Source organism: Alosa sapidissima, chromosome 10 (assembly GCF_018492685.1).
Source record: "Alosa sapidissima isolate fAloSap1 chromosome 10, fAloSap1.pri, whole genome shotgun sequence".
NCBI lineage: Eukaryota > Metazoa > Chordata > Actinopteri > Clupeiformes > Clupeidae > Alosa > Alosa sapidissima.
Window position 1 is genome coordinate 8,668,351 of NC_055966.1, and position 25,992 is coordinate 8,694,342.

Consider the following 25,992-nt stretch of genomic DNA (forward strand, 5'->3'; position numbering starts at 1 on the left):
TTGACATGGCGACTAAAGTACTATCTAGTTGTGCTGGACTTTTGGTGATAGCTGAGTAGAGTAAAACAGAGAGAAAGAGAGAGAGAGAGAAAGAGAGAGAGAGGGGAGGGGTGGGGTTTTCTGGCTGGTTTCATATATCAAGTGCCTCTTTTCACAGCTTCCAACCTCTTCAGAGACCCAAAAATACAAAGAAGGTCAACTCGGAAACAAACCGAAAGAGATTTTTTTTGTAACCACTACCACAAAACATTCCAAACAGTTCCTTTGCCGCTTTGGCTTTGGCAATGGCTTTCTTTTTACGTAAGTCTGTCCCAAAATATTTTTATTTGTCTCTCTGCTTCCACTTGGACATAATAGGAGATTCAACCCCCCCCCCCGACACACACACACACACACACACACACACACACACACACACACACACACACCAACCCCCCTCCCCTTCCCTCCCCCACCTCTCCATTCCAACCTCAGCTGCTGTGATCACACTGTTTGCCCTAGCTGCACAGAGTAGTACACCACACATATGGACACAATCTTGAGTTTCAGTTTGAAAAAAAAAAAATCTAGCTGAGCATTTTTATGAAGGCCCCCAAACAGACAATGAGATTATTCTCTCTGAATGTCCTTGTTTACAAAAAAAAGAAAAAAAAAAGAGTTTTGGCATTGGTACTTTTAATGGCTTCTGGTTCATTCGCAAAAGAGTTTCAAGAATCGGGCCTCTTCAGTAACAGCACAAAGCCCTTCTGCCAGCTCCTCTGAAATCTGCGTCCCCTTGTGCAGGGACTGGCATCAAGTGACTATTTATAAAAAAAAACCAACACAAGCAATGAGAGTCTGACGGACTTCAGTGAAGGATCAAGGTTCGTTCCCCAAGCGACAGCACAGAATCAGTTTGGGTCGCTCTGGGTTGCATCAGAACAGCGAGTGGTTCCTGATCATGTGAATGAGAGAGTTGACGCCAGTGGGCCCATACGGGTCTCAAACTGTCCATCAGTCAGGTCAGCCCTGGCAATGTGAAGAAGCGCTTGGGGGCCTGGGGCTGGGGGGTGGTTTAGGAGGTCAGTCAGAAAGCTGCTGACTGCCCGCATCCCCGTCTCACCCTACAGGGGGCAGATCAAGGGCCGTTCTCGTTGTAATGCAGGGCGAGGGGGCGGTCGCGCTGGACGGCGGGCATGTAGGGCCAGTTGTAGCTGGAGCCGGACAGGAGCATGTCCCGCAGGAGGGTCTCGATGGGCGTCTTGCCCACCAGGCGCACGAAGAATAGCTGCTCGATGACTGGCGAGGAGACGATGCGCAGCGAGGGCAGCCGCAGCAGCAGGCGGCCGAAGCGGTTGGGCTGGCTCGGGTACTGGTTACGCACATACTCCTCCAGCGCGCACTGAGACTTCTCCTGGATGCTCTCCACATGGGCCACGTCGGACAGACCCATGGCATCTGAGAGAGAGAGAGAGAGAGAGAGAGAGAGAGAGCGAGGGAGAGGGAGAGAGAGAGAGCAAAGAAAAAAGAGGAATGGGTATTGTTACTAGACAGAAAAAAGCGTTAACAAGCATATGGCACACAAAGGCAGAGTTGGATACTGGCTATAGACATTGACCCAGATTATTTTCAGATCTTTATCTGACCACTTTTGAGCAATCAGATAATGGGCCAGTTTGACATTTCACCCATTAGTCTCTTTTTTGTGCAACAGCAAAGTCACAAACATGTGATGGCCTTTGGTATAGTTTCATAAGGCAAGTTTCATAACCAGATGCAGGAAGTCACCACATACAGTATTCACTTTCTATGTATCCACTGCACTTTAATCCGCATGACAGCGTTCAACTTTCAGACCCGCTTTTGCACAGAAAGGGAAGCTTTATACAACTCCTTTTTTCATAAATGCTGACACTCTCCTTTAGTTTCTTTTCCCCCTGTCCATTTATTAGTGTTCCGAGCATAAATGTCTTCCTGCTGAGCTTCTGTTTGCCCTGCAACAAAAGATTAATTGCTTAACATTTCTATGGTGATTACGAACCCCCTGGGCGAGGCATAACTGTCACGTCTGCCCTCCGCTGAAACCCCCGTGGATAAAAACATCAGTGGCCCTCCGCCATTTTGGATGAGTGGGCATCAAATCAGACACCTCGACAACAATGCTCTCGCTGACAGGGCTTGCGTGCTTCCACCACACCTAACATGGGGAGCGGACGCTTAGTCGGGCCCCGGACCCCCTTTGTCTCTCGACTGTACAGGCAGACAGACGGACAGACACATAAAAAGACAGACGGGTAGGAGGGAAATATTGTTTGGGGGGGGGGGGGTGCGGGGGCATGAGCATGTGTGTGTGTGTGTGTGTGTGTGTGTGTGTGTGTGTGTGTGTGTGTGTGTGTGTTGGGGGGTGAGGCGGTGAACATTGGTGACATTAGACGTCCGCTCGCTGATCCAGGGTGATGGGTCGGAGGGTACAGCCGCCCCTGGGCTGGAGGTTAGGGGGCACCGGAGTTTGTCTGGCCCTGTTAGCTCATGCTGGCAGGTCTCTGTGGGAGGGCGGGGATGAACGGGGGGGGGGTGGGGGGGTTGCTCTGGCTGGAGTTGGAGGACAGATCACAGTGATGCCCTGGGCTACAGAGGTTATGTAGGTCAGGGCCAGGCTGTGGCAAATCCCTCTCGCTAGAACTCGCCATGCATAATTCAGCCATGTTGGTGGGGGTGCAAAGGGCTGAGGGGACGGAGGTGGGAGGTGGAAATAGGGGTGGTGTGTGGGTGTGGGTGTGGGTGTGGGTGTGGGGTGGGGGGGTTGGCTGTCAGGGCTGGTTTCAATAATAGATGGAAGCGTGAAGAGGAGAGTGATGGAAAAAGAAGAAGAGGAAATAAAGGGGCAGGAGAGAGAGAGAGAGAGAGAGAGAGAGAGAGAGAGAGAGAGAGAGAGGAAAAAAGAGAAAGAGAGAGAGGGAGAAAGAGAGAGAGAGAGAGAGAGAGAGAGAGAGAGAGAGAGATAGGGAGAGAGAGAGATGCAGCCATCCAGCCATCCATTTGGAAGAGTGCAGCAGCCCTGAGCCAGGTGCTCTGCTGGAAAAAAGGCTTTCTGACAACATGGGCCTGAGTGTGTGTCTATGAGAGAGCCCTCATTTGAGAATGACAACACGGCTGGGAGAGACACCTCGGAGTCAAGGCTTTGGACCTGTGCTATGGACACCCGTCCCATCTGGCGTGACTGCGGTGGCAAGGGTGACAGTCGCAGAGGTACTGCACTCCGCTCACTTAATTAAATAAACATGAGCCGGAAGATCATGTAATGTGCTGCATAAAAATGAATGAGGAAGTGCTACCTAGAAGGGTCAAGTGCAGACACTTAAAAACACATTAATACCACGCTGTATGTACCACGCAGATGTACACTGTAGGGGCATAGCACAACTAGCCAAGCCCTTCAGCCACCCTACGTCACCTCCAGAGAGAGTGGGGGGCACTCCATGTCCTTTCTGTGATAGCAGAAGGTGGAAGGAAAAAAATGGAAAACAAAACCTGACACTAAAAAGGAACAAGTCCTTCTAGACATGTTTGACAACATGTCAACCTTTGTGATACATGAAATATAATAGTCAAATATAATTGTGCCACATCATTTCAGATCTACTTTTGATTCTATATATTTACAAAGTGATATTCACTCAAACAAATTCAGTCACTGTATCAGATATCATAGAAATGGATTTTCAGGGCGAACCCTTCTAACTTCTGGATTTAATGTTTGCCAATCTTTGTTAACCTCTTTGAGTCAGTATTGAACAATTTGCTAACAACCCAACACTAGGATAACCCAGCTAGCTATCTGACGATGTACCATCCAACGTCACTGGGTAAACATGGCTTCACAGAGGCTTGCACAAACAGAGCACTCTATTTTGTATACTACATGCATTAGATAATATGTTATTATATGTTGTATTTTAATGTATTTGTGTGGCTTTGCCTTTCTGTTTTTACTAGACAGCAAATTAACCCTTTTGGGGTTAATAAAGTTCTACTCGTCTGGGCTTGAGTTTTACTTTAAATTGATCCGGTCCTGATCCAGTGTGAATGCATCCGAACCACTCCAGATCAATGCCAGGTCTGATTCATGTTGTGTGCGGAACATCCACTTATGCACAATATATAGTGAATATGGTATAATGACTAGTTATTATGATAATAACTAGTGAATAACTAGTGAATTGTGATGGTTATTCGCTCTAGGTGCAGTATGTGTGTGAATAAATAGATTCCGAACCCATCTCCAGAGTCAACTACTACCAGAGAAGAAGAACCTGGGCGCTAGGCTAGGCTACATACCAGAGGTGAAGAGCACGATGGATTTGAGGCAGGAGTACTCGGCTGTGTCCACCTGCAGGACCTTTAGCTTCTCCACTTGCTCCTGGAAGACACGGATGTGGTCCATGAAAGCCACCACGCGCTCGGCAGACATGGGGGAGGCGTGCAGGCCGGCTGCGGCCAGGAGGGGCGCCACGTGCAGGGGCATGGAGCACTGGGCAGCATTCAGCACAAACAGCTCGCTCCATGACATGCGCAACAGCGCCACCTAGGCACAGGGAGTAGACACAAGGATCTTGGTTACATGAAGTCAAATTTATGAAACTCAATCAACAAAACGCAGCATCAACCCGCTTGGCACAGTTGCATGTTGCAGGTTAAACTTCTAATCAATATTTGCAAAAAGGTTTGGATACACTTAGATATGATTACAAAATCCTGTTCTTCCTTTGTGAGCCTTGAATATTTGCTTCTACCAAGCACAAGCAATGTGGCGAGTTTTTCATCTTCCCTATGCAGTACATGAATGCATACTGCCCCAATATGCCGAGCACAATGCAATGCTGCTTGAATGGCCAAAGCGCCGCCACTTCCTGGCTAAGTGCGCTCACCTGGTCCATGAGTTGCAGGTCAGGGAAGAAGGGGATGTTCTTGGCCCACTCCACAGCACTGAAGAGCAGCCTGGCGGCCAGCTCGCAGATGTTCTCAATGCCCATCAGGTTGTTGGACTGCATGCACTGGGCCCCGTAGCGAGACGTGGGGTACGGCTCGGCCCTCAACAGCAGCGAGATGAAGCCGGACAAGTAGGGCTGACCGTTGTAAGGATCGCTGCCATTGGTCAGGTACTGCCCAGGGCTGGTCTGGGAGTTGGACATACGGCCCCTCTGGACGGCTATAGCATGAGAGACAAGAATAACAGAAAAGACAGAAGAATATGATTAATCTGGGATCTTACATGAGAAGACATACATTTTTTTTAATAAAGAATAAAATAACTACGATATTTGATTCAAGTCCTGCACCACATGTGACCTTCAGACTATGATATTTTTTTCAAGTGGAACAGAATTTTTTTTTTCAGCATCAGTAAATCGAGCTGAACACGGGTGGTGACAGATTGCACTACTGACAATGGCGTTTGGCTTCCCTCAGCAGCCTCTGCAGGATCAACACAATCACAGCTAAAAGCCACGTGAAGGTTATGTCAGGTGTCAAAAGACGAGGAGAAATGTGAAATGTCGCAACAGCCTCGCGCCTTCACCCACCCACCCGCCCGGCCCACAGCAGGGCAATTGTGAAATCCGTCTTTCCTGAAGCAGAGACGGAACAAGTGAATGACATATAAAGGAAAGAGAAAGAGAGTGAAAAATGAAAAGAGATGGGGGGGCACAGAGAAAGAGACAGAAACAGACAGATAGAGAGAGAGAGAGAGAGAGAGAGAGAGAGAGAGCATGTGTGTGTATGTGTGGTTATGCGTGTGTATTTCTGTGGTTATGTGTGTGTGTTTTGTGGTTATGTGTGTGTGGTTATGTGTGTGTGTTTGTGTGTGTGTGTGTGTGTGTGTGTGTGTGTGGTTATGTGTGTGTGTGTGTGTATGTGTGTGTGGTTATATGTGTGTGTGTGTGTGTTTTGTGGTTATATGTATGTGTGGTTATGTGTGTTTGTGTGTGTGTGCTTGTGTGTGTGTGTGTGTCTTTGGTGAGTGATGGCGAAGGGAAGGTGTGCTAAAGTGGGATTGCTCTTCACACCTCCCTTCAGCAAATGGCTCAGCCGGGGGCCAAAGGGGCACAGAGAGGCCAGCGGTCGCCCAGATCTGCTGCACTGCCCTGCCCCATGCTGCCCCGCACTGCCCCTGCACACTGCCATGGCTCAGAGCCCATTTGGAAAACACCTGTTACACCATCCTGCTGTCTGCCTAATAACTCCATCTACAGTTACACCCAGACAGGGGCGGGGGTAGAGAGAGAGAGAGAACATGAGAAAGAGAAAGAAAGACAAGAGAGAGAGGGGGGGGGGGAGTATGTGAGACAGAGTGAGAGAGGGAATGACAAGAGAGTGGAGGAAGAAGAAAGAGACAGAGCGTAAGATAGAAAGGAAAGAGAGAAAAAGTAAGAGAAGGAGAAAGGGAGGGTGACAGAGGAGGGGTGGTGTAAATACATTTAGGATGGAAACTGTTTTCCCACCCAGCGTCTCTTCACCCCAAAATAGAACTGTTGTGTCAATGGCTCCCGCTGAGGTATTGTACGTCAGAGGGGTCATAATCTTACTCTGACTTACTCTGCATCAACGCGCCCTGGCCAACTTCACAACCCCGAATAATGCTTATATAACAGTGATAATACCGTTTGATTTGGGTGAACCAGAGAATATTTTTAACTTTCAAACTGAAAAAAGGCTCATCCATGTGCTTGTGTGAGTGGGGAATGACAAATGACCCAAGGAACAGAAGATAGAGGTCAAAGTGATTGACCGACGATAGAGACAAGGATGAAATGAGACACAATGTACGACGGAGAAAGATAGGAGGCTAAAGAGACATGGAAGGCATGTGGGGTTCAGCTGCAAAATTATGCCACAATCTGCTCCCTCTAGCTCTCCACTTTTGTAGACTAAAGTCTTGTTCTCTCTCTCTCTCTCCCTCTCTCTCTCTTTCTCTCTCCCTCTCTTTCCCTTTGCCTGTGTGCCTTCATGTATCTCACTTTGTCTTGTTCTCTCTGTCACTCAGGTCAACACGGAGGCCAGAATCTCAGCCCCCAATCAAACAGCAGCCACTAGTAGAAGTGACATGCACCCAAATGCTGGAGCCCAGCAATGCAAAGCCGGGGACTCTGACCTCAGTGCTCTCACTGGGATGACAGACAGAGCGCCGGAGAGCAGAGACGCAGCCACACACACACACACACACACACAGGGAGATGCAGAGGGTCACAACCGTCACCGGCACAGACACACACCAAGGGAAACGCAGAGGGCTTTTAGTACAGCCGCCAGCACCGCCGCGGTAACAGGAACAACGGTGGCAGCAGCAAGACTCTCAAAGCACAAATTGGACTTCTCAAACGGCAGCACGCTCCAGCAAGCACCCGTGAGAGAGAGAGAAAGTAAAAATGAGAGAGAGAGAGAGAGAGAGAGCTGTCCTGATTTAACCTTTGCTCTTACAGCTATGGGGTAATGGCGACCAAAAAAAAAGGAAGAAAACACGTCAGACGCTTATGTAATGGGAATCAATTTAGCAAAATGTCTGTAATCAAAGGGATTCCCTGCACTGCGCAGACGTTAAAGTCACTACCACGAGAGAGTAAATGAGTATACTAAATTAAATTGCACTCCACAATCTGGTCCCTACCAACTGTGTGTGTGTGTGTGTGTGTGTGTGTGTGTGTGTGTATGTATGTGCACACACGTGCGTGTTTGTGAGTTCCAGTATCGTGTAACACGCAAGGAAAGCAAAGTATAGAGAAAGGAGGTATAGAGAAAGTCGCTAAGAAAAACAACGCTTCAAAAAACACCTCCAATAACTTTAACAACTCACGTCGCTACAGATAAGTGCCGAGGAAGACAGGGACTACACAAGAGGGTGAAACAGAAAGAAAAATAGAGTGAGGAAGTGTTTGTGTGTGTCTGTGTCTGTGTGTGTAATGTGTTTGTGTGTGAGAGAGAAAGAAAGTGTATGTGTTAGAGAGAGAGAGAGAGAGAGAGAGAGAGAGAGAGACAGAGACAGGAAAGAGGGAAGGTTTGCGTGAGGAGACTCAGGCACATTAGCTGCTGCAGACCTTTTTACTATCCCAAGCTACATGCTGCAGCAGCTGCAATAGAGCCCGGCTGCATTAATAAGAGAGATGTGAGCACTGTCCTGGACAGGAGAGAGAGAGAGAGAGAGAGGGTGGAAGGGGTGAGGGTTCGGTGAATGAGATGTAACGATCTTAAAGCTGGCCTATTTTCTTGGGGTGTGAAGTGGAAGTGCTTTGGTGGGAAAGTGAGCAGTGGAAGCCAGTGGCTACAACTAGAACAATGACGAATGGAAAGTTCTAGATTTATGAACCAGCACTAGCCTGGAAAATCCAGACTCTGATAATCTAGAAAGATTAAGGGTCTGGCAAAGAGCAATGTAATGGCCCAACTCGAGGGGCGGCAACAAGCATGCATTTAAAAATCTCACTGCATGTAATTGGATAACACTAGACCATGTTTACTCTGAATGATTTCGGACTTCGGCGCAATCGGATAACACTACGACCAATGTGTACTGTCCTCCAACGTTGCAGCGCTGTCTTCATCAGTTTAGCTGGTTCCCCGGAATGCAAGGGGAAAAAGTAACGTGCATCATTGCTCGTTGCCAGAGTGTCTCGCAGAGACAATTCCATTGTGCTCTCGCGAGAACTCTGAATTTCCAGGGTAAACCAGCACTGTTGCTTACCTGTAAGTTATCTCACTCAATTCCGTTACATACAGACATTCTTTTCAACCCTCAATCCAGACCAGAGCTTTCAGGCTGTTGCTGGACATAAGTGTGTGTGTGTGTGTGAGGCAGAAAGAGAAAGATAGATAGGTAGATCGATAGAGAGAGAGAGCGTAAGAGAGAGAGTATGGGAAAAGGCCCACAGTCCTTTTGACTGCAATCCCGGGTGAACTACAATTAATGTGTGTCTGAGCTGATATTTACACTAACACCGAGGGGAACCGTTGTGTTTGGACTTAGCCCCCGAAACATGTGCCTTTTGACCTATATTTCACCCCACACTGGAAAGGTATACGCTGTAGGCTGTAGGCAGCGTAAGAGGAGACAACGCAGTGTGGTGAGCATCCCAACATCAGCACACGGAGATGAGGGTACGCCCTGGCCAATGCCAGCGCACTTGACAAACACAACATTAAGAGGTGAGGTTTGCAAGTGATTCACCTACGCTTTGGCTCATGAATTCACTTACACTTTATACTAACCCAATACACCGTACACAATACATTTGAACCCAAATAGGATCACTCAAGCCCGTTTCCCTCTCCATCTCTTTCTTTATCTACTTTTATGGCCAAAAGAATGTGTGTGGGTGTGAGTGCGTAGACGTGTGCATGACTATGTACCGTATAGTGTGTGTGTGTGTGTGTGTGTGTGTGTGTGTATGTGTGTGTTTGTGTGGGTGTGTAAATATGCCAAACTCCTCATGGAGTCTATATTGAGCTTTTTTGCATTGACAGGTCAGGGGAGAGCATGCAGAACATTCCAGTGGGGTGGCTGCTTGCAGGAGCCTGTGGACCTGTCACCCCGGCAGTTACACACACATACACACACACACACACACACACACACACACACACACACACACACACACACACACACACACACTACCCTAGGCTGGGTGCTGCTCTCTGCTCTCTCCCTGAGAAGAGCCCTTTGTCAGTCAGGAATGTCCATCGTGTCAAAGAGAGATGTGGGTGTACAAACAGGTAAGGCAGTTTCACCAGCACAACATGGGAGAACTGAGCCTGTCAACGTGGCAGAAAAGGACAAACAAAATATCTTCAGTCTGCGCTTCAGCCCCTTGTAAAGAGATCTTTACTCAGCACAAGAAGCCTTGAACTCTACGCAATTGTTCTCTCTGTCTCTCTCTCTCTCGCTCTCTAAGTAAACAGCTAATACAAAAATGTCCAACTTGTAGCTGAAAAGCAAAAGAGAGCTTAAAACATGAATTTTGAGGTCAGCGGAACACAAATCAGTGCATAATTTGTCCTCAGTCAGATCCCTGTGCACGTGATCTTTGTGTGGGAGGCAGTGAGTGGGCTTTCTGAGCACGAGGGGGCAAAGAACAGATTGCCTTTTGAGTTAGTGTGTCTCTCTTCCTTCTTCCTTCTTCCCCCCCCCCCCCTCTCTCTCTCTCTCTCTCTCTCTCTCTCAATTGTTAACAGAAAGGAAAACTTCATACATTTTACTGTATGACACTTATTTCAAATAATTGCATTTTTTGAGAATGGATGGTATATGGCGTAGGATAGGTTTTAAAAGGCCGTTTAAAATAGAGATGCACAGATTGTGAAATTCTGGACCGTTACAGATACTGATACCGTTTAAAATAACAATTTGGCTGATAACCGATGCCGTTACTGATTAAAATATATTTGACAAAAATAACAATTTTCAAGTCTTTCAGGCCTTCATAGCACCATCTGTAAATGTCCCAGTTCGCACATAACAAAACATTCTTACAGTGCCGAATTGATGCTACATAACAACAGGACTGACATCGTCTGATACTGATGTTAGACCGATATATTAGTGCATCCCTAGTTTAAAAGGCATTTGGCTTCTGGTTGCCATTGTGGGAAAGTTCTCAGAGCTGCACTAACGTTTAACATTGATCTTTTCAGCTTGCTGTTGCTTTTTTCACAGAAATAACTGTCCCCATTATCTCTCATGTCCCCAGGTCAGAGAGATCATTGGGTCATTATGAAAGTGCAGTTACTCTCACTAACATTTCCCTGGGAAAAAAATGGGAAATTTTGTCAGTGAACAAAAACATTTTGTTTGGAGACATATATATATATTTTCTATAAATATATATAATATGACCGAATCAAAACAGATAAACAAATGGCATTGACCATGCAGTACAGTTGTAATGGCCTCTGTACAATATAATGAGGCTATAGGAAAGCGTTGTGGAAAAGTTTTGTGTCCAAAAATGCCAATCAGCAATGGACACAAAACCATAAGTCCAGTGTCTATTGCAGAGTCAATTGTGCAGTGTGCAGATGATTTCCACTGTGGAATGGGCCAGAGAAACCCAAATGGTCAAGTATGGCCTACCAACAAACCTATAACAATTCTGGTGTGCAGGCCAGATTACTGCACGACACACAAAGCATAACATGCTGGGCCTCTTGATCTGGTTCTTGTCAGGAGACCCCATTGCATAATTCAGGGAAAGTCATAAGTTATGTATAACCTCAAGAGTAGAACGAGAGGAAGCCCGCATGTGTGTGATTCTTCAGTCAAGATGTTACCGAATGTTTTTGCGCAAGACTAGTTAAACCTTAAAAACTCATCGAAATATGTAAAGCTGTGAAAACAAACAAAAAACATAAGCACTTTTATTTTTAATGAATTGTCATTTTCTATCATATGCCAAACTCTTCTCCACACTTGCCTATTCATCAGTGATCCCGTGCCTTGACAGTAAAAATGTAACAATTGTGCATTTGTAAAGCAATTATTATTTTAAAATGTAAAAGCCATAACATCATAGCCTATGTGTTCTAGCTATATGCAGCAATGTGATTTGTCATTTCTAATAAACAAAAACTACACATTAAGTCAAAAAAGAATAGTCTGATGTATTTCGTAAAATAAATATATCTTGACCCATTTACTCCAAAGGTTTTTGAGCCGTTGCTGTTGCCGTTTTGCGTCACATTTGGCAGAGCGGAAACAAAGGCCCCAACTAATAGCTAACTTTTCTTTCTGCTTTATGAAGGCCATTGGGCCTCCTTTTAGACTCAGCCGAGGTTTGACGGTTTATCAGTTCATTAACTAATCTCGTTCAGACCGCTGTGATATACCGTATAATGCACAATACGATGTGTATCACGAGTAGACCTAAATGTAATGTCATGGAACACGAGGTAAGACTACGTTACAGATTACAGACCGTGGTTCCCTGGTGGACCATTTGGACGGTGATGGAAGTGATGTTTTATTCCATTTCTAAATAAAGGTAGGGTATGAATCCACCTGGGCTACGGTCAAGATATCTGTCGTTGCTTGTCCTTGAAATGCATTACAACTAGTTGAGCAGAGACAAAACTGTTGACAAAAATGGAAGAGTAAGCCTATTTAACTTTCTCATTTAAATCATCATTCATTTGATGTATTGAGCGACCGCGAAAATTATCATGCAACCACCCTAGATAGGCCTTGTATAAAATAAACGTGTGTGGTGACATTATGGCAACTGAATCTGACTAAAACTCAGGTCCGCGGTTTTGTAGATAAAAGGTCAACAAACTGGAGTGCGTCAGGCGATCTCCTCGGGTTCAATCAGTCAGAAAGAAGCATGACTGGGTGAATTTACCCTGGAGTGCTGTTCATAAACAATGTGGATTGTGTGCGCACTTTGGAGAGTCCAGTGCATCACAACAAAAACATATTGAGTTACTAGAATAATTAAAGGCCTTCATTAACATTAATAATATTGACCTATTTTATATAGCATATGGCACGGTGATTTAGGATGGTTATGTTAACCTTTCAAAAGAGAAACATTCAGCGTTCACTTAACAATTTGCCAAAAAGACATTTAAATCAATCACAACTGGGTTTTCAACTAGAGGAGTGCATTCCTTAACTAGCAATTAAATTCCACCTTCGTCGGTGGGAGCAATCAAGATCAAACGAAACGAAAAAACATGAGTCGGCTAACGCGCATGTAAAATATCACGTATCCTATGTATTTCAGAGATCAAGCAAGACTTGAAAATTACAACAAAATCATAACGCACAAGCAAAGGCATACATTTGGAAGATCCAGAGCGTCCTCGCTTCGCGTGTTGTAATTAACATAAACCGTGTGATTGGACATGACGCGCCTGAGTAGGAACTGACTGATTAAAAGCGAAACGTTATGCTCCGCATACTCTGCATCACTGTTCCTCTTTGCACTAATTGACCCGTTCTTAATCATGCACAATACAGTAAATATACTGGAGGGCTTTGGTAGCAGCTAGGGTGTCGGGAGCAAAACCCATAATTAATAGGTAGACAAAGAGGGCCATCACCCAAAAAGTGCAAAATAACTGCATACTTGCGCACTGAATAACGCAAATAGCAAGTGGAACCTACAAAAACACAGCTGTGTTTAGGCATCGCTTGTTGTTTGTCCAGTGCTACCAGTAAACTTGAAGAAATATGTTAACATGATGCTACTGTCTTCTGGCCAAATTTGACCTTTATTACTAGAACTACTTTGTGCTCAAGTGACGATTCTTGTGGATGTACACAGACATTATTATTGTACCAGTGCCTTGTTCCCAGGGATTCAATCAGGACTTTCAACATTTCATAGTGTAAATCTGTGCATGCTCCTCCTAGCCTAGCCTATCTGAAAACAAAAGCGTCTTACCTTCTCTCCTCATGCCGACTTTCAAGCACTTCTTCAGGCGACAATACTGGCACTGATTTCGGTGATGTTGGTCGATAGGACAATCACGATTTCCCCGACATGTGTACGTCAGGTTCCTTCGCACCGAGCGCTTGAAGAAGCTCTTGCAACCCTCGCATGTGAACTGGCCGTAATGTTTACCACTGGACTTGTCTCCACACACCATGCAGTCCACATTGGGAATTTTGTCCCCAGAAAGTGCATCGTTCCCCGGAGTGGAACCAGACGGGGTTCCCGGCGTTCCACCGGGCTCCTGACTGCAAATCTGGAGTTGAGACCCGGGATCGGCCGAAATGTTCTCTTGCCACTGGTTTACTACCATTGCCATGCTATCCTACAACACTTTGGTTAAACAACCGATATAGCCTGACTCCGTTGCGCGGGGAGGAGATAGGGATCCGTTCTGACGTCTTGAGGAAACAAGATGAGCAGAGAGGCGCTTCACAGTTCCTAGAGATATGGAAAAAGTGTCCAATTGCCTATAATCAGACACGTCTTACACGAGTGTCCTAATGCTCTTTTACCGTGTAGTTTACAAATACTCATAGGCAATCAAAGTTCACAAAACAAGCGCGATAGCAACATGGTCATAGGAGTCCTGCCAGAAGGCTATTCCTTTCCGTGCGGAAATCCCCCCAAACACACAAAAGTTATAATGCAGACGGTGAATAACAGAGGGGACCCACTGTACGGAGAGCCGGTCCGTCACGAGAAGGTCATAGTGAGTCATTTACTGAAAATACGCGTTTCCACTTGCCTCCGATCTTTAGCCCGACCACCAGGAATCTTCTTGAACTTTGACAATTTCAGTCAGCCGTCAAACGAGAAAGGATAGGGGTATTATCCGCCAAGTGGGTATTAGTTCAAAATAAACTGCAGATATTCACATCTGCGGCCTTGTTTGCTAACTTCTTAAATATGAAATTACTCGTGGAATCAAATTCACGTGAGGTCCTATCAGTAGGCTGAGAAGTCCAGCGATAGAAATCTTGAGCCTCCTAGCACGAAAAGAAGCATCCAACAACGGCAAATCACCAGTTATACGCCAAAAGCAGTTGGGTTTCTGAGCAGAAATCTTTGCCAGTTTCAACGCAGTTCACCCGCCAGCAGTCGGTCCCCTCGCTGAGAATCGTAGTTCAGAAATTGGTGAAAGTGACACTTAACAGCCGCGCTCGTAGTAGTCCCTCCGACCGCTTTCCATATAAGGCTATTACTACCATATTAGGATAAGTCACCTTCCTTTTACTTCATCGCTAACGTGAAGTGACCACTCTAATTGGCCAGTAGAGGCAGAGGAAGGAACTGTGTGTCCAATTGGATTTAAGATTCAGTGGTTGAATATGCTTGACTTTTACAATCTTGTTTAGTACAAATAATGAACATCTTCGTTACTAAAACGCCGACCCTACAAACTTCAAGACTACAAGATTTTGTTTACCGCAAATTACGACGCAACACATTATAAGCATAAGCATATTATAAGATAAATATGTGTTTAAATGGAAGAGAATGGGTTAGAAAGGTCAACAAACTATAACTCTGAGGAGTGAGGTCAAGCGCGACTTCTTTAAATTAATTGTTCACAGAGAAGTTGTCTATTGATAGCCTAGGCTACCACTTAATTGTAGCATTATTTAATTTGTCCATAGTCTTACTTTAACTACAGGGACTAGAATAGCCTGACATTGATTAAAAAGATATTTGGAAAATATTTGAGTAGGCTATTTTGGGGAACGTCCACGTGCTGTTTTAACCTTTAAGGTGTGAAAAAAAAATTACTTAAGGTAAAGCTATAATGAGGTGCCTATTCTAAGATGAAGTGTTGGTTTCGTCACTTCTTGTTTTCTGGCAGAGTCGAAGGTTGAAAGGTTAGTTTTCGCGCTACGTTTGTTAGGTCATTTCATGTAAATATGCAATGTCAATATGCAAAACACACAGACCAGTTAGGCTACCTTTGATAATGTATCACCAGAACGGCCATCATCTGACAATGCAGCTTAGCTCACAAACATGTTATAATCTTGCTATGATTTTGTAACAAATGATTTTGTTCTTTTGTTATGAATAAGTTGAAAATGATATGTTTATGATACTGTAATGATTGACGATAATCATCATCACAACCACTTCATCATAGGAGGATACACTTTTTTAATGAAAGGGAAACGAGTGTAATTTGTAGGCTACAAAGAAAAGCAGTGGATTTTTTCCCTTAAAGAATCTGTTTTTTGAAAACCAAAAATGTTAGGCAATGGTTGGATTTTGTTACAAATGTTGTATAGGTCTAAAAATGTTTCAGACTCATTAATATCATGAAAGAACAACAAGACATTGAAAACAGTAAACAGACGTTCAAAGACTCTCTTGGACAACATAGCAATCATGATGAGTTTATTTGAACTTCATTTACAAGAAGTAAGGAAGGAAAAAATATTCTTCTTGCTACATATTATATCAAGGTCTAACTCTATATTAACAGTCTCAGTCTTTTTCACATTTACATGTTTACAATTTCACTGACACTGAGAATAGTTTAGCACAGCTCTGCTTCTCTCTCTCTCTCTCTCTCTCTCTCTCTTTCTCTCCTCTAAATTGCAAAAGGACACATGGAACCCCCAAGTGTCCCCAAATGTCCCAAGGACTCATGTGGGTTAGATATTAAGCACATGGAAATCCCATTGCTCTGTAAACATAACTGATCTCCATTCACATGTTTAAAACATTAATCACTAAACGACAGCCTCCTTGTCTATTAAGAGGAAGCCTGCCAGGATCAAACCTGAAAGCAATACCATAATGTACTCAGATCAGAACTAAATGTGAAGTTAGTAAAACTGGACACACATTTCTAAAAAATCATAATCTCTCTCTGTTGCTTACTAGTTGGAAGAAAACACCACCAACACACTTATTAGTGGTTAGTAGCGCTTACAGTGCTTGAGGCGATGAAGTTGGCCTTTAGCTTGCTTAATTGTTGTCACATGTAACCTTACCTGTCTGCCAATTAGCCCCATTGACTTGCTATTAGATCATTCCATGGACGATGGAGTAGTGACCAAGGGCAGTGTTTGTTGAAGGGGCCCTGTGATTAAGGGTAATTCTATACAGTGCAGCTTATTGAGGAAGGTTAGATTAGCTCCAGTGCATCTAATGAGGGGATATTGTTCAGTTGCTAAAGCATTCTAAGACTACTCTCTGGGTTCCTCATTGGCCTCTACATGACTTGCTTGTTCTTCTTTTATAGAGATGAGGCTTAAAGATGCCAGGTATTGAACTGCATGTAGGCGCTTGCTGTGTCCAACAGCATTATTTGTGTCTTGAGTGTAGAATGTCGAAAAGGTATTTAGGTTTTATTGTCATGTATCTCTTTTAACATTCCTGAATACTATGTATTGCTAACTAATCAGCAAATCAATGTATTACATAGCTACTAACATTATTTGGACAACACAACAGGACATTTGGGCCATATGGTGTGAATGAGTGGACAGGGTAGGGAGTTCAGCTCGGCAGCACCGGTGAGTGATGACCACACCAAATGGCTCAGTGACTTAAAATGGGGTCATGGAGTAAACATGACCGCATACTATGGCCTAGGAAATGCAGGGGCCACAGGTTTACTGGATAATTTATAGAGGTTCTGACACCACAAGAGTCTTTCTGCCTCTCTTACTCTCTCTCTCTCTCTCTTTCTCTCTCTCCCTCCTCTATGAGACATACACCCATGTTCAAATAGGTGTCCAAAAAGTAATTGGCATAGAATGGTATACCAAGATAGTAGTGGTCACTCAGATCATTAATTGAAAGGATGTTTCTATCATCTTGATTGCTGTGTCAATAGTGGATGTCCAGGGGACAGTTTTGTGTTTTTCTTCTTTAAAATAATACATCAGTAATATTTATCCAAAATCTATATTGTCAGAAGACACCCAGTATGTTTAATTTTCATACACAGTACATTTTACATTGACAGGATATGCGCCTGGCTGCTTTTTAATTGTGTTTTTAATGAATAAGAATATTTATGTACATGCAATATTAGTTTTATTATATTACTTTTACACATGTAATGCAAGAAAAAAGATGAACCTCCAAACATTAGCCAACATTGCTAAGTAGCCTCTAAAGACATGCTGAAATAGATAGTAATGAGGAGGGAGGAAGCACACCCATGTAGTGCAGTGTGCGGGGATAGGGATACGGCTGGGATAGGATACGGCTGGGATAGGGATACGGGCCTGCGGGTCAGCAGGGCTAGACTCACAGTGTTAGGTGAGGACTGGAATACCACACCGCCCAGTCGGATACATCTGTAGACCACTGCCAATGGACACTTTTAAAAGAGGACGGCATTGGGCAGTCACAAAAAAAACAACAACACAAGCACAGAGGTCAATATGAAAATTGTCAGACGATATGGTGATTTGTTATGGGACTTATTGAATTACCTAGTAATGCAACATTTTAATGTCCAAAAGAACTTAATTTCATAACTGAAACGTACAAAGTCAGCAGTACAGCAAGAAACTAAAACGGCCATCTCAATTGTCACACATAACACAAGTTACACACGCCTAAAAGCCGTACTAAATCAGTGCAGGAGAACTTAAGTGTGTGAGCATGTGTTTTATATAGCACCCAGACGTGACAGATTTTAGTGCAAGCTTTTTCCTTTAGCCGATTGGGGTTGATTAAGAGGTTAAACAGTGCGGGGCTTGGCGTCTTTAACTAAGATTTATCTGTTCCTGTGTTGACCCCCTTCTGGGGGCTGCTTCCCTCGCCCCAATGTCCCATGGATTTATTTAGTTATTTGTTTATGTATTCCAAAGGGGTCTTCGTACCCCCCCCCCCCCCCCCCCCCATCCACCCCCACCTCCCTAATTTTTTCCCTGTTTGTGTGTCCCAGCCTCATTTTTCATTGCGTTGAGACTGACTTTGAGGCTGTTTGCTGATTCAGCGGCCATCTCAGAGAAGGTCTGTTGTGACATTCATCATCTTAACAGAACTTCAAGGACTTTCAAAAAAAAAAGAAAGGAAAGAAAAAACAGTATGTTGAAATGTTAAATTGTATCAGTTGAACATAATAGTTCCAGGGGAAAAGATTGTTTAACAGCTGAAAAGTTTGTAAGAAACTCAGTAATGTTTAATGGAAGTCATGGCTGATTGATTTTTAGATTAGATTAATTTATGAGCCACACTGATGTTTCTTGTGAAAGAAACATTTGAACTCTTTAAAAAACTTGAAAAACAATTTTCCTCAACATCTTCCTCACTTTTTGCATTCATAACTTAATTCTGATCATGTTGTTTTAAAAGCATATAGTAGTGAAACAGTGAAAATATTATAGTTAAACACAAGATATAGTGCATGTTTAAATAAAACATAGGATAAAAACACATTAAAACCCGTTATAAAAAAATGTTAGAACTGTTTAAGAAATACACACACACACAGAGAAAGATAGAGATAGAGAGAGAGAAAGAGAGAGAGAAAGACATACATGCATAAACTTCTCTGGCGTAAGTGGAGAATGTGTGAGTCTTTTTCAGGCCTGCACAGCCAGCACTACAGTATGTGGCCAGCGTGACCCGACATGTCTCTGAAGCCAGAGGGGGTCCTGACCTTTGCCCCCCGGCTCCAAAACTAGGAAGATGAAAAAAGGGGGGGGGGAGGATTGGGCTAGAGGTTCGCTCCTAAACAAGGGCTTCTGTTTCGGCCGCTCCTGGAATGTCTGCTCCATAAAAAGATGCCTTGCGATCGACGGGAAGGGAGAGAGAGAGAGCGGGGACAAGCCGGGCAAAATGAAGAGACCACATTGTATGTGGTCCACTCGCGCCCTGAACGACCACTCTCAGTAATGACGAAAGCAACTCGGCGCGCACAAAAAAATCTGGCAGCTCTGTGGAAAAAGTCACAGTGAATGATGGTCGCCAGTGACGAAAACAGCTAGTGTTTGACTGCCCAAGTCCATATGGAATGGACATCAGTCCTTTTTACGAATATTACATTTGTCACAGATGCAGTCGCTGCATATGCTGCTACTGCAAAGCCTGTCCACGTTCATCCTTACAGCTGCATTTGAAGCCTTGAGGAGACCACAGGGGAGTGTTGGTGAGATAGTAAATTATCGGCCCTGGTGACTGTGACCAATGATCTTAACAAGGCAGAATGCTGGGCCGTTACAGATTTCCTCCTGCTCAGCCCGGACTGTCGCCACAACGCAATGTTTACAGCCGTCTTTACCCCCAAACTTCAGTCATGCGATCGGCCAATAAATTACTCTAAGCGGCGCTATCTAAGGGAGAGAGTCCTTGTGAAGGCGGGCTGTGGCATTGGTGGAGTTACCCTGACATTGAGGGCCAGGCCTGCAGATAACCTTGTGTTTTCACACTGTTTTTCACCAGCATGGCAGTGGCCTCCCCCCACCCAAGAGACAGCACACACACCCACACACACACACACACACATAAGCACACACTCCACCACCGCCCCGTAAAAGGATTTTAATCCATTCCAACTGGAACCGTGTTGACACAAGGCCTCAATACATCTTCAACTGGGCCTTTTGTGAATCAAGTCGGTGTGCTCAAATGTAAAGACAAGACGCACGGGCGTATAACGGGAAAAAATGGGGGGGGGGGGGGGGGGGCAGTGAGTGGAACCGGAGATTTTTATGCTGATTTAGTGTCCGGTTGAGAGCTCAACCTCCAATGTATTCGTCGGGGCAGGCTTGTGCAAATCATCTGCTCTATCTCTCTCTCACCACGTCACTGATGGACAGGAATGCGATATATCAGCAGCCAAGGCTGTTCATAAAAATCTCCACACTACAACGAGATCAAAATTAGGACACCAACACTGACCACCAGGCAAGGCTGCTTGAGTCTGTGTGCGAGCACAGACACTGACCACCAGGCAAGGTTGCTTGAGTGTGTGTGCGAGCACAGACACTGACCACCAGGCAAGGCTGCTTGAGTGTGTGTGCGAGCACAGACGCACAGCTAGCGTGGGCACGTGTCCACAGCCACATTCGCCGTCTCTCTGTTTGCGATTGTGGTGATGGCAGCCCACACTGTGATGTGTGGAAAGGTGCGTTGTGGGCTTGGAAAGGTGGCGGTGAGGGTGTGGGTGGGGATGGGCTTGTGGGGAGAAAGAGGAGGACCGGTGTGTGTGCGTGTGTGTGTGTGTGTGGGGGGGGGGGGGGTGTAGGCCGAATTCCCTGCAGTTAAAATCTCAGACGGTGGTCCTTAACGCATTCTCCCTCCCTCTCTCCCTCCCCATCCCAATAAAAACCTTCTGACCACCAGTTGACCTTTTGCGGTCTTCTCTCTCTCTCTCTCTCTCTCTCTCTCTGTCTCTCCCTCTTTCTCACCCCCCGCTCTCCTTCTCTCCCTCTTTCTCACTCCCTCTCTTTCCCTCTTTCTCTCTCCCTTTCTCACCCCTCTCTCTCTCTCTCTCTCTCTCTCTCTCTCTCTCTCTCTCTGCTCCCACTGCAGCCCACTGAAGACTGGAGGGGTCAGCAGCTGTGGGGGGGAGGTGGGGGGGTGGTTGACGTGAGGGCGGGGGGATGTAGGGTCACAAGGGTCGTGGTACTGGTAAAGTCATCGCTGGGGCTCCAACGCGGGGCATCGTTTCCCCCCTTCAAAGGCAGCCGTGACGTCCGCAGGGGCCGCCCCAATGGCCCCGCTGTTCCTGGGCTCCCAGAGGTCGAGCCGGAGCAGGGTTAATAAAGTGATCCCAGGTGTTGACCAGAGAGGAGCAGCCATCGCAGGCCCAGGCCTGGCCCCCCATTTCACACTACTACTGAGCAGGACAAGGGGAGACTGGGGGATTGAGTGTCCGAGCTCAACAAAAAAGATGGGACAGAGAGAGAGACACACACACACACACACACATACAGAAAAAAACAGAGGCTGGTGTCCACTGATCTTTAACCCAGCTGTTCGCTTTCATATTTAACGACAGACAGTAAACAGAATGCAAAGGAGACAGACAGAAGAGGAGCGTGTGGTCATGTATTTGTCCACCAGTGAGTGACATCAAAGCCAGTAGAGAGAGAGAGAGCCCTCCACAACAATGCATGCCCACCGACAGAGTAGCGGATTATGAATCACGGCAGAAGATTCCGCTGGGAGGGGGGGGGGGGGGGGGATCCCCCAAAGTGCTCGCAGTCACATTGCCCGCTAAATGGAAAACACAAGTGCAGATCAGGGGTTAAAGTGGGGAGAGGTGGGTAGGTGGGGCGGGGGGGGGGGGGGGGGTGGGAGTTGAGCCCTTCAATGAGAGGCAAAGGCGACCCCTTGAATAGCTGTGAAGATCAAGCCCTGGTGAATGGGAGTCATTGTGGTGAGAGCAAATCGGCTCTGACAAGGAGAGAAGAGCAAACAGAGGGATGCCGTCCGAGGACAAGTGCTACCGCGCTGGTGTTAAACTAGGGGGTGGCCACAGGAGTGCAGGTCTTCCCAAAATGCCCCCCCCCCTAAAAAAAAAAACTCAATGCCCTTTCCCCAACACCCCCCCCCCACACACACACACACATACTCCTCAAAAAAAGAGAGAAAGGGGGGCCCCAATTAATGCTAATTAACATCAACGACAAGCATGGAGCCATTAGTCCAGCTAATCCGTGGTTTACGTTTTCCTCTTGGAACCCTGCTGGCCAATTCTCACCCCAATCATAGAGGGGGACGTGTTGTTGGAAAGGACTCGGCATCAAAGCTTTTCTCTCCACAGCAAACCGCCCCATTAGTCCAAGAGCTGGAGCAGATCGGAACAGAAGCTCAAAGGTTTGAGTGTGTGTGTATGAGTGTGTGTGTATGAGTGTGTGTGTATGAGGATGAGGTGGGGTGGGGAGGGGGAATAGGGTTTTGGAGGGCATGGGTCGAGCTGGGGGTAGGTTGCTAAATTGCCACGCCTCCGGGGTTTAGACCCCAGTGCCATTCATCAATGACTTGTTGGGGGTCTTTGACGATTTCCCCGTCATTTAGGCCGGATGACATATTAGAGGGGTTAATGGATCTAATACTGTAAGAATGTATCATTAAGGAACTCTTTATTTTGGCAGCAAGGGGAGACAAGGGAGAGCGACCGCCGAAGAATTGTGCTCGATGTGGGAGTGGTGACCTTTGAGTGGACGTCGACCGATAGCGCTGTTCCCTCTGCCAGCGTTGTGCAACGCCGTGCTTTACACATGTATGTGCACGCACTCTCACACTTTAACACAATTTACACACACTCGCTCTCTCCCTCCCTCCCTCTCTCTCTCTCACACACACACACATTTTACACTCTCTTACACACAAAGCATTTGTGTTGACCACACCACTGTTTCGTTGGGCCATAAACTTTGGCGTGATCAGGGTTGTTAAAGGTTTTTGCACTGTAAACAATGTTTGTAGCCCTAGACCACTATTGAAACCACATGTACAACTCTTCTGTTATCAGTAGCTGATAGGTACTACCACATCAAGTTATTAACCAATAGAGTTGCAAACAGCAACAACATTAGAACATATTAATCACATCCTAATGGGGATTTTAACTTGTTTTCAAAATCAACACGGAAAACAAACACTGTTTCACTAGTGCATGCACCACTTAGAGAAGATAACTCGGTCTCCCCATATTCAGAGGTGCTACATTGTGGGTTTGTGAATAAATACAAAGGGGGGGAACAGCTGCAGCAGTCTCTGTTTTCTTGTCTCTGAGTCACTCCTGAGACTGGTAGCACATGTTCGTTAATGATCGATTACAAAGCCCACAATGAGAAAACTGGTAACTTGGGTCTGTAGCTGTTTCACAGGCCAAATCATCTGAAAGGACAAACCTTCTGCTGAACAGATTAAGCATGGCTGACTTGCCAGATTGATTATGATGGAGTTACCAGTTTGATCTCGGTGAGAGGGAGTGGCATAAGATAGTGTCAGTTAGATACTAATAAATTGCAGTTTGTCTTGGGTTATCTAAAGGATAGACTCGCATTACCTTCTTTTATAGCACCAGTGTGAAATCGTCTACACTTGTTGGCAATTAGAAGTCATTTTGAATTCCAGAGAGCACATGTCATAGTTTCAGCCATGAAAGGTCAAAGGGTCAGTGAACTTCTCGTTAAAGTCACCGTACAGAACCAGAATTGCATCTGCCTTACAAACACATTCTTAACCACAGATGACAAACTAGCACTGTATATCAGCAACTTATATATTGTGTCAGCAACTTGATATACAGTAGAAATTGTTGCTTAAGAGGTTGATCAACAACATACCAAATATATCCGAAAACACGTTACCCGTGTAAAATGTGGAGTGTCCGAAGCCAAAAGTAAAAGTTGTGAGAAGATGCTTTTAAGGCGGCTACTGGAACAAGCTCACACAACCACAGGCACCTATGCCTCCAGGCCAGGCTCTCCCCTCCCCCTCCCCTGAAACCCGATCTGTCGGCATGCAGCTCGGAATTCTTCAATCGCCCTGACATTTGACCTCTGCCCTTTTTGGCAGCGCAGAGAAGAGAAGATGAAGTGTCCAAGCCTCTCTTTCTCCAACACAAAAAATCCCCTGTTCTTGCAACCCTCCCACACACACACACACACACACAAAAACACACTCATACACAAGAGTCACATACGCATAAGTCTCTCTCAAACTCTGTCTAACACACACATTCACTAAAATTCAAATGTATGGACAAACACACACATAACCAATCACATGTGGATAAAATCAACCACACAAACAGTCCCTCATAGTATCTGAAAGACAATCTGAAGCACAAACACACACACACAAACCTCTCTTGAAGGAGACACACACACACATTCAGATCAGAGACTGACCCCTCCCATCCCTCCCAATTCCCGTAAAGCCTGAGGCGTAATTACTCTTAATATCTGGCTAATAGTATGTAAGGAGAACAGGATCTTCTATCAACTCTCCCTCAGCCAAACACCACACCAAGTCTGTCACTTGAAAGACTCATTCCGCACTCCGCTTTATGTGTCCATCTTGTTTTTCTCCTCCTGCATCTGACCAACACCAGTGGTGCAATACATGCATGTTTGATGTCACTGCTATGTCATTTTCCTCTTTGATTGTCCCATGACAATGTCGTCAGTGTTGGTGGCATCTGAAAGCCGCTGTTGTCCGGAGGTTGTGACTAAGTCCGGGGCCAGGTCAGTGCGCCAAGCTTTTCTTTCCATTCATACGCATGACAAACAACAAACTGTCTGTTACGCACTGTGTCAAAGCTCTTGATGTACAACTTCGTGGGAGTGAAGCGTGGTGTATGTGGGTTTTTTTGGGGGGGGACTGGTTTGTCTTCTTCAAATCTCTGCATGACTTGTGACTGTCACGGTTGGACCCATAATTAAGACTGCCGTGCCAGTCTGTTGTTTTAGGTTAAACAAGAAAATTACTTTTGGTTTGGTTTCTTTGGTTCCATTACTGAATTATACATAAAAAAAGACATTGATTCATTTTTCTTAATTCAGATTCAGTCAAATAAACCTTTGTTAGAACAACAGAGTCACAGCATGTGGTTTAACTTATTGAGTTATAGAGGGGTACACTTTAAACCAAGGTAAGTGGGTGTGGGGGGGCCTCAACTGTGTCAAATCAATGAAGAAAAAGCTCTCTTGATCCTTTTCCCCCTTAAACCCCACACCGTGGCTGATTAAATGTGGCCAATTTCTACGCCTGGGCCGCGAAAGCCTAGCCCTGAATGGGTCCACACAGTTAAACCCGAGTGTGCTGTCACTTCAGTGGCCTGAGGGGCTTCTGGGGTCGGGGGGTGGGTGGTTGGAGAGAGAAATAACCCACAAACTGGTTATTATGGTCAGCTCTGAACACGAAAGGGCAATGGCCCCTCGGGCCAAAACAGACTCGGGCCCTGCCTCCACTAGCCACCCCATATCCACCCCCCCCCCCCCCCCCCGCCCCGCGCACGTACGAAGAGAGCCGTCGGCGCAGCGCAGAACAGGGCCGCTAACATATCAGCGATAAAAAGCAAAACAATACTGAGAGAAAAAAAGAACAACAAGAAACAATAGGTGCAGCAGCAACGCTATCACCACAAAGACACAGCGTATGCATCATCCACCCCTTAATATGTGACCTCTGTTCACCTCACAATGGGGGCGTCAGGACCTGTCCCAAGTCTCTCCCCTGGGAATCATGGGAAACTGGAGGAAAAGGGACAGCCTGTGCATCTGTCCCCTGCCTTGGGGAAAAGAGAATTGGAGGGAGAAAGAGAGAGAATGAGAGAGAGAGAAGGGGATGGCATTCCTTCACCGCTTATCCCTCCCGTCCGAGAGAAACGGCTTTATGAAGCCATCCATCACCTCTTCAATGGGCCAGCGGCCTGCACCAGCCACCCCGAGTGGCCCTGAATGGTAGAGGGAGGAGCAGGCAGCCTCGGGGGGGGGCAGGACTCCTCCGCAGGCTGCTCTGATCTTTCACTTTAGCTCCTGAGAAACTCGCCAGTGAAAGTGGTTAGGCACCTTAGAGTTCTCCTCCTTTGGTCCTCAATCTCTCAGTGAAAAAAAGAAAA

At 45.7% G+C, this 25,992-nt stretch overlaps 1 protein-coding gene across 1 annotated transcript; it reads right to left on the reverse strand.

Moving 5' to 3' along the window:
* Positions 1-448: 448 nt before the first annotated feature.
* On the reverse strand, positions 449-14,613 carry nr2f5 (nuclear receptor subfamily 2, group F, member 5). The gene is made up of 4 exons (XM_042107956.1): positions 13,410-14,613; positions 4,908-5,188; positions 4,318-4,564; positions 449-1,437 (listed from the first exon to the last, which is right to left on the reverse strand). Exons 1-4 carry the CDS (start codon positions 13,774-13,776, stop codon positions 1,118-1,120), a joined length of 1,215 nt encoding a protein of 404 aa, XP_041963890.1. The 5' UTR covers positions 13,777-14,613; the 3' UTR covers positions 449-1,117.
* Between the last annotated feature and the right edge of the window lie 11,379 nt (positions 14,614-25,992).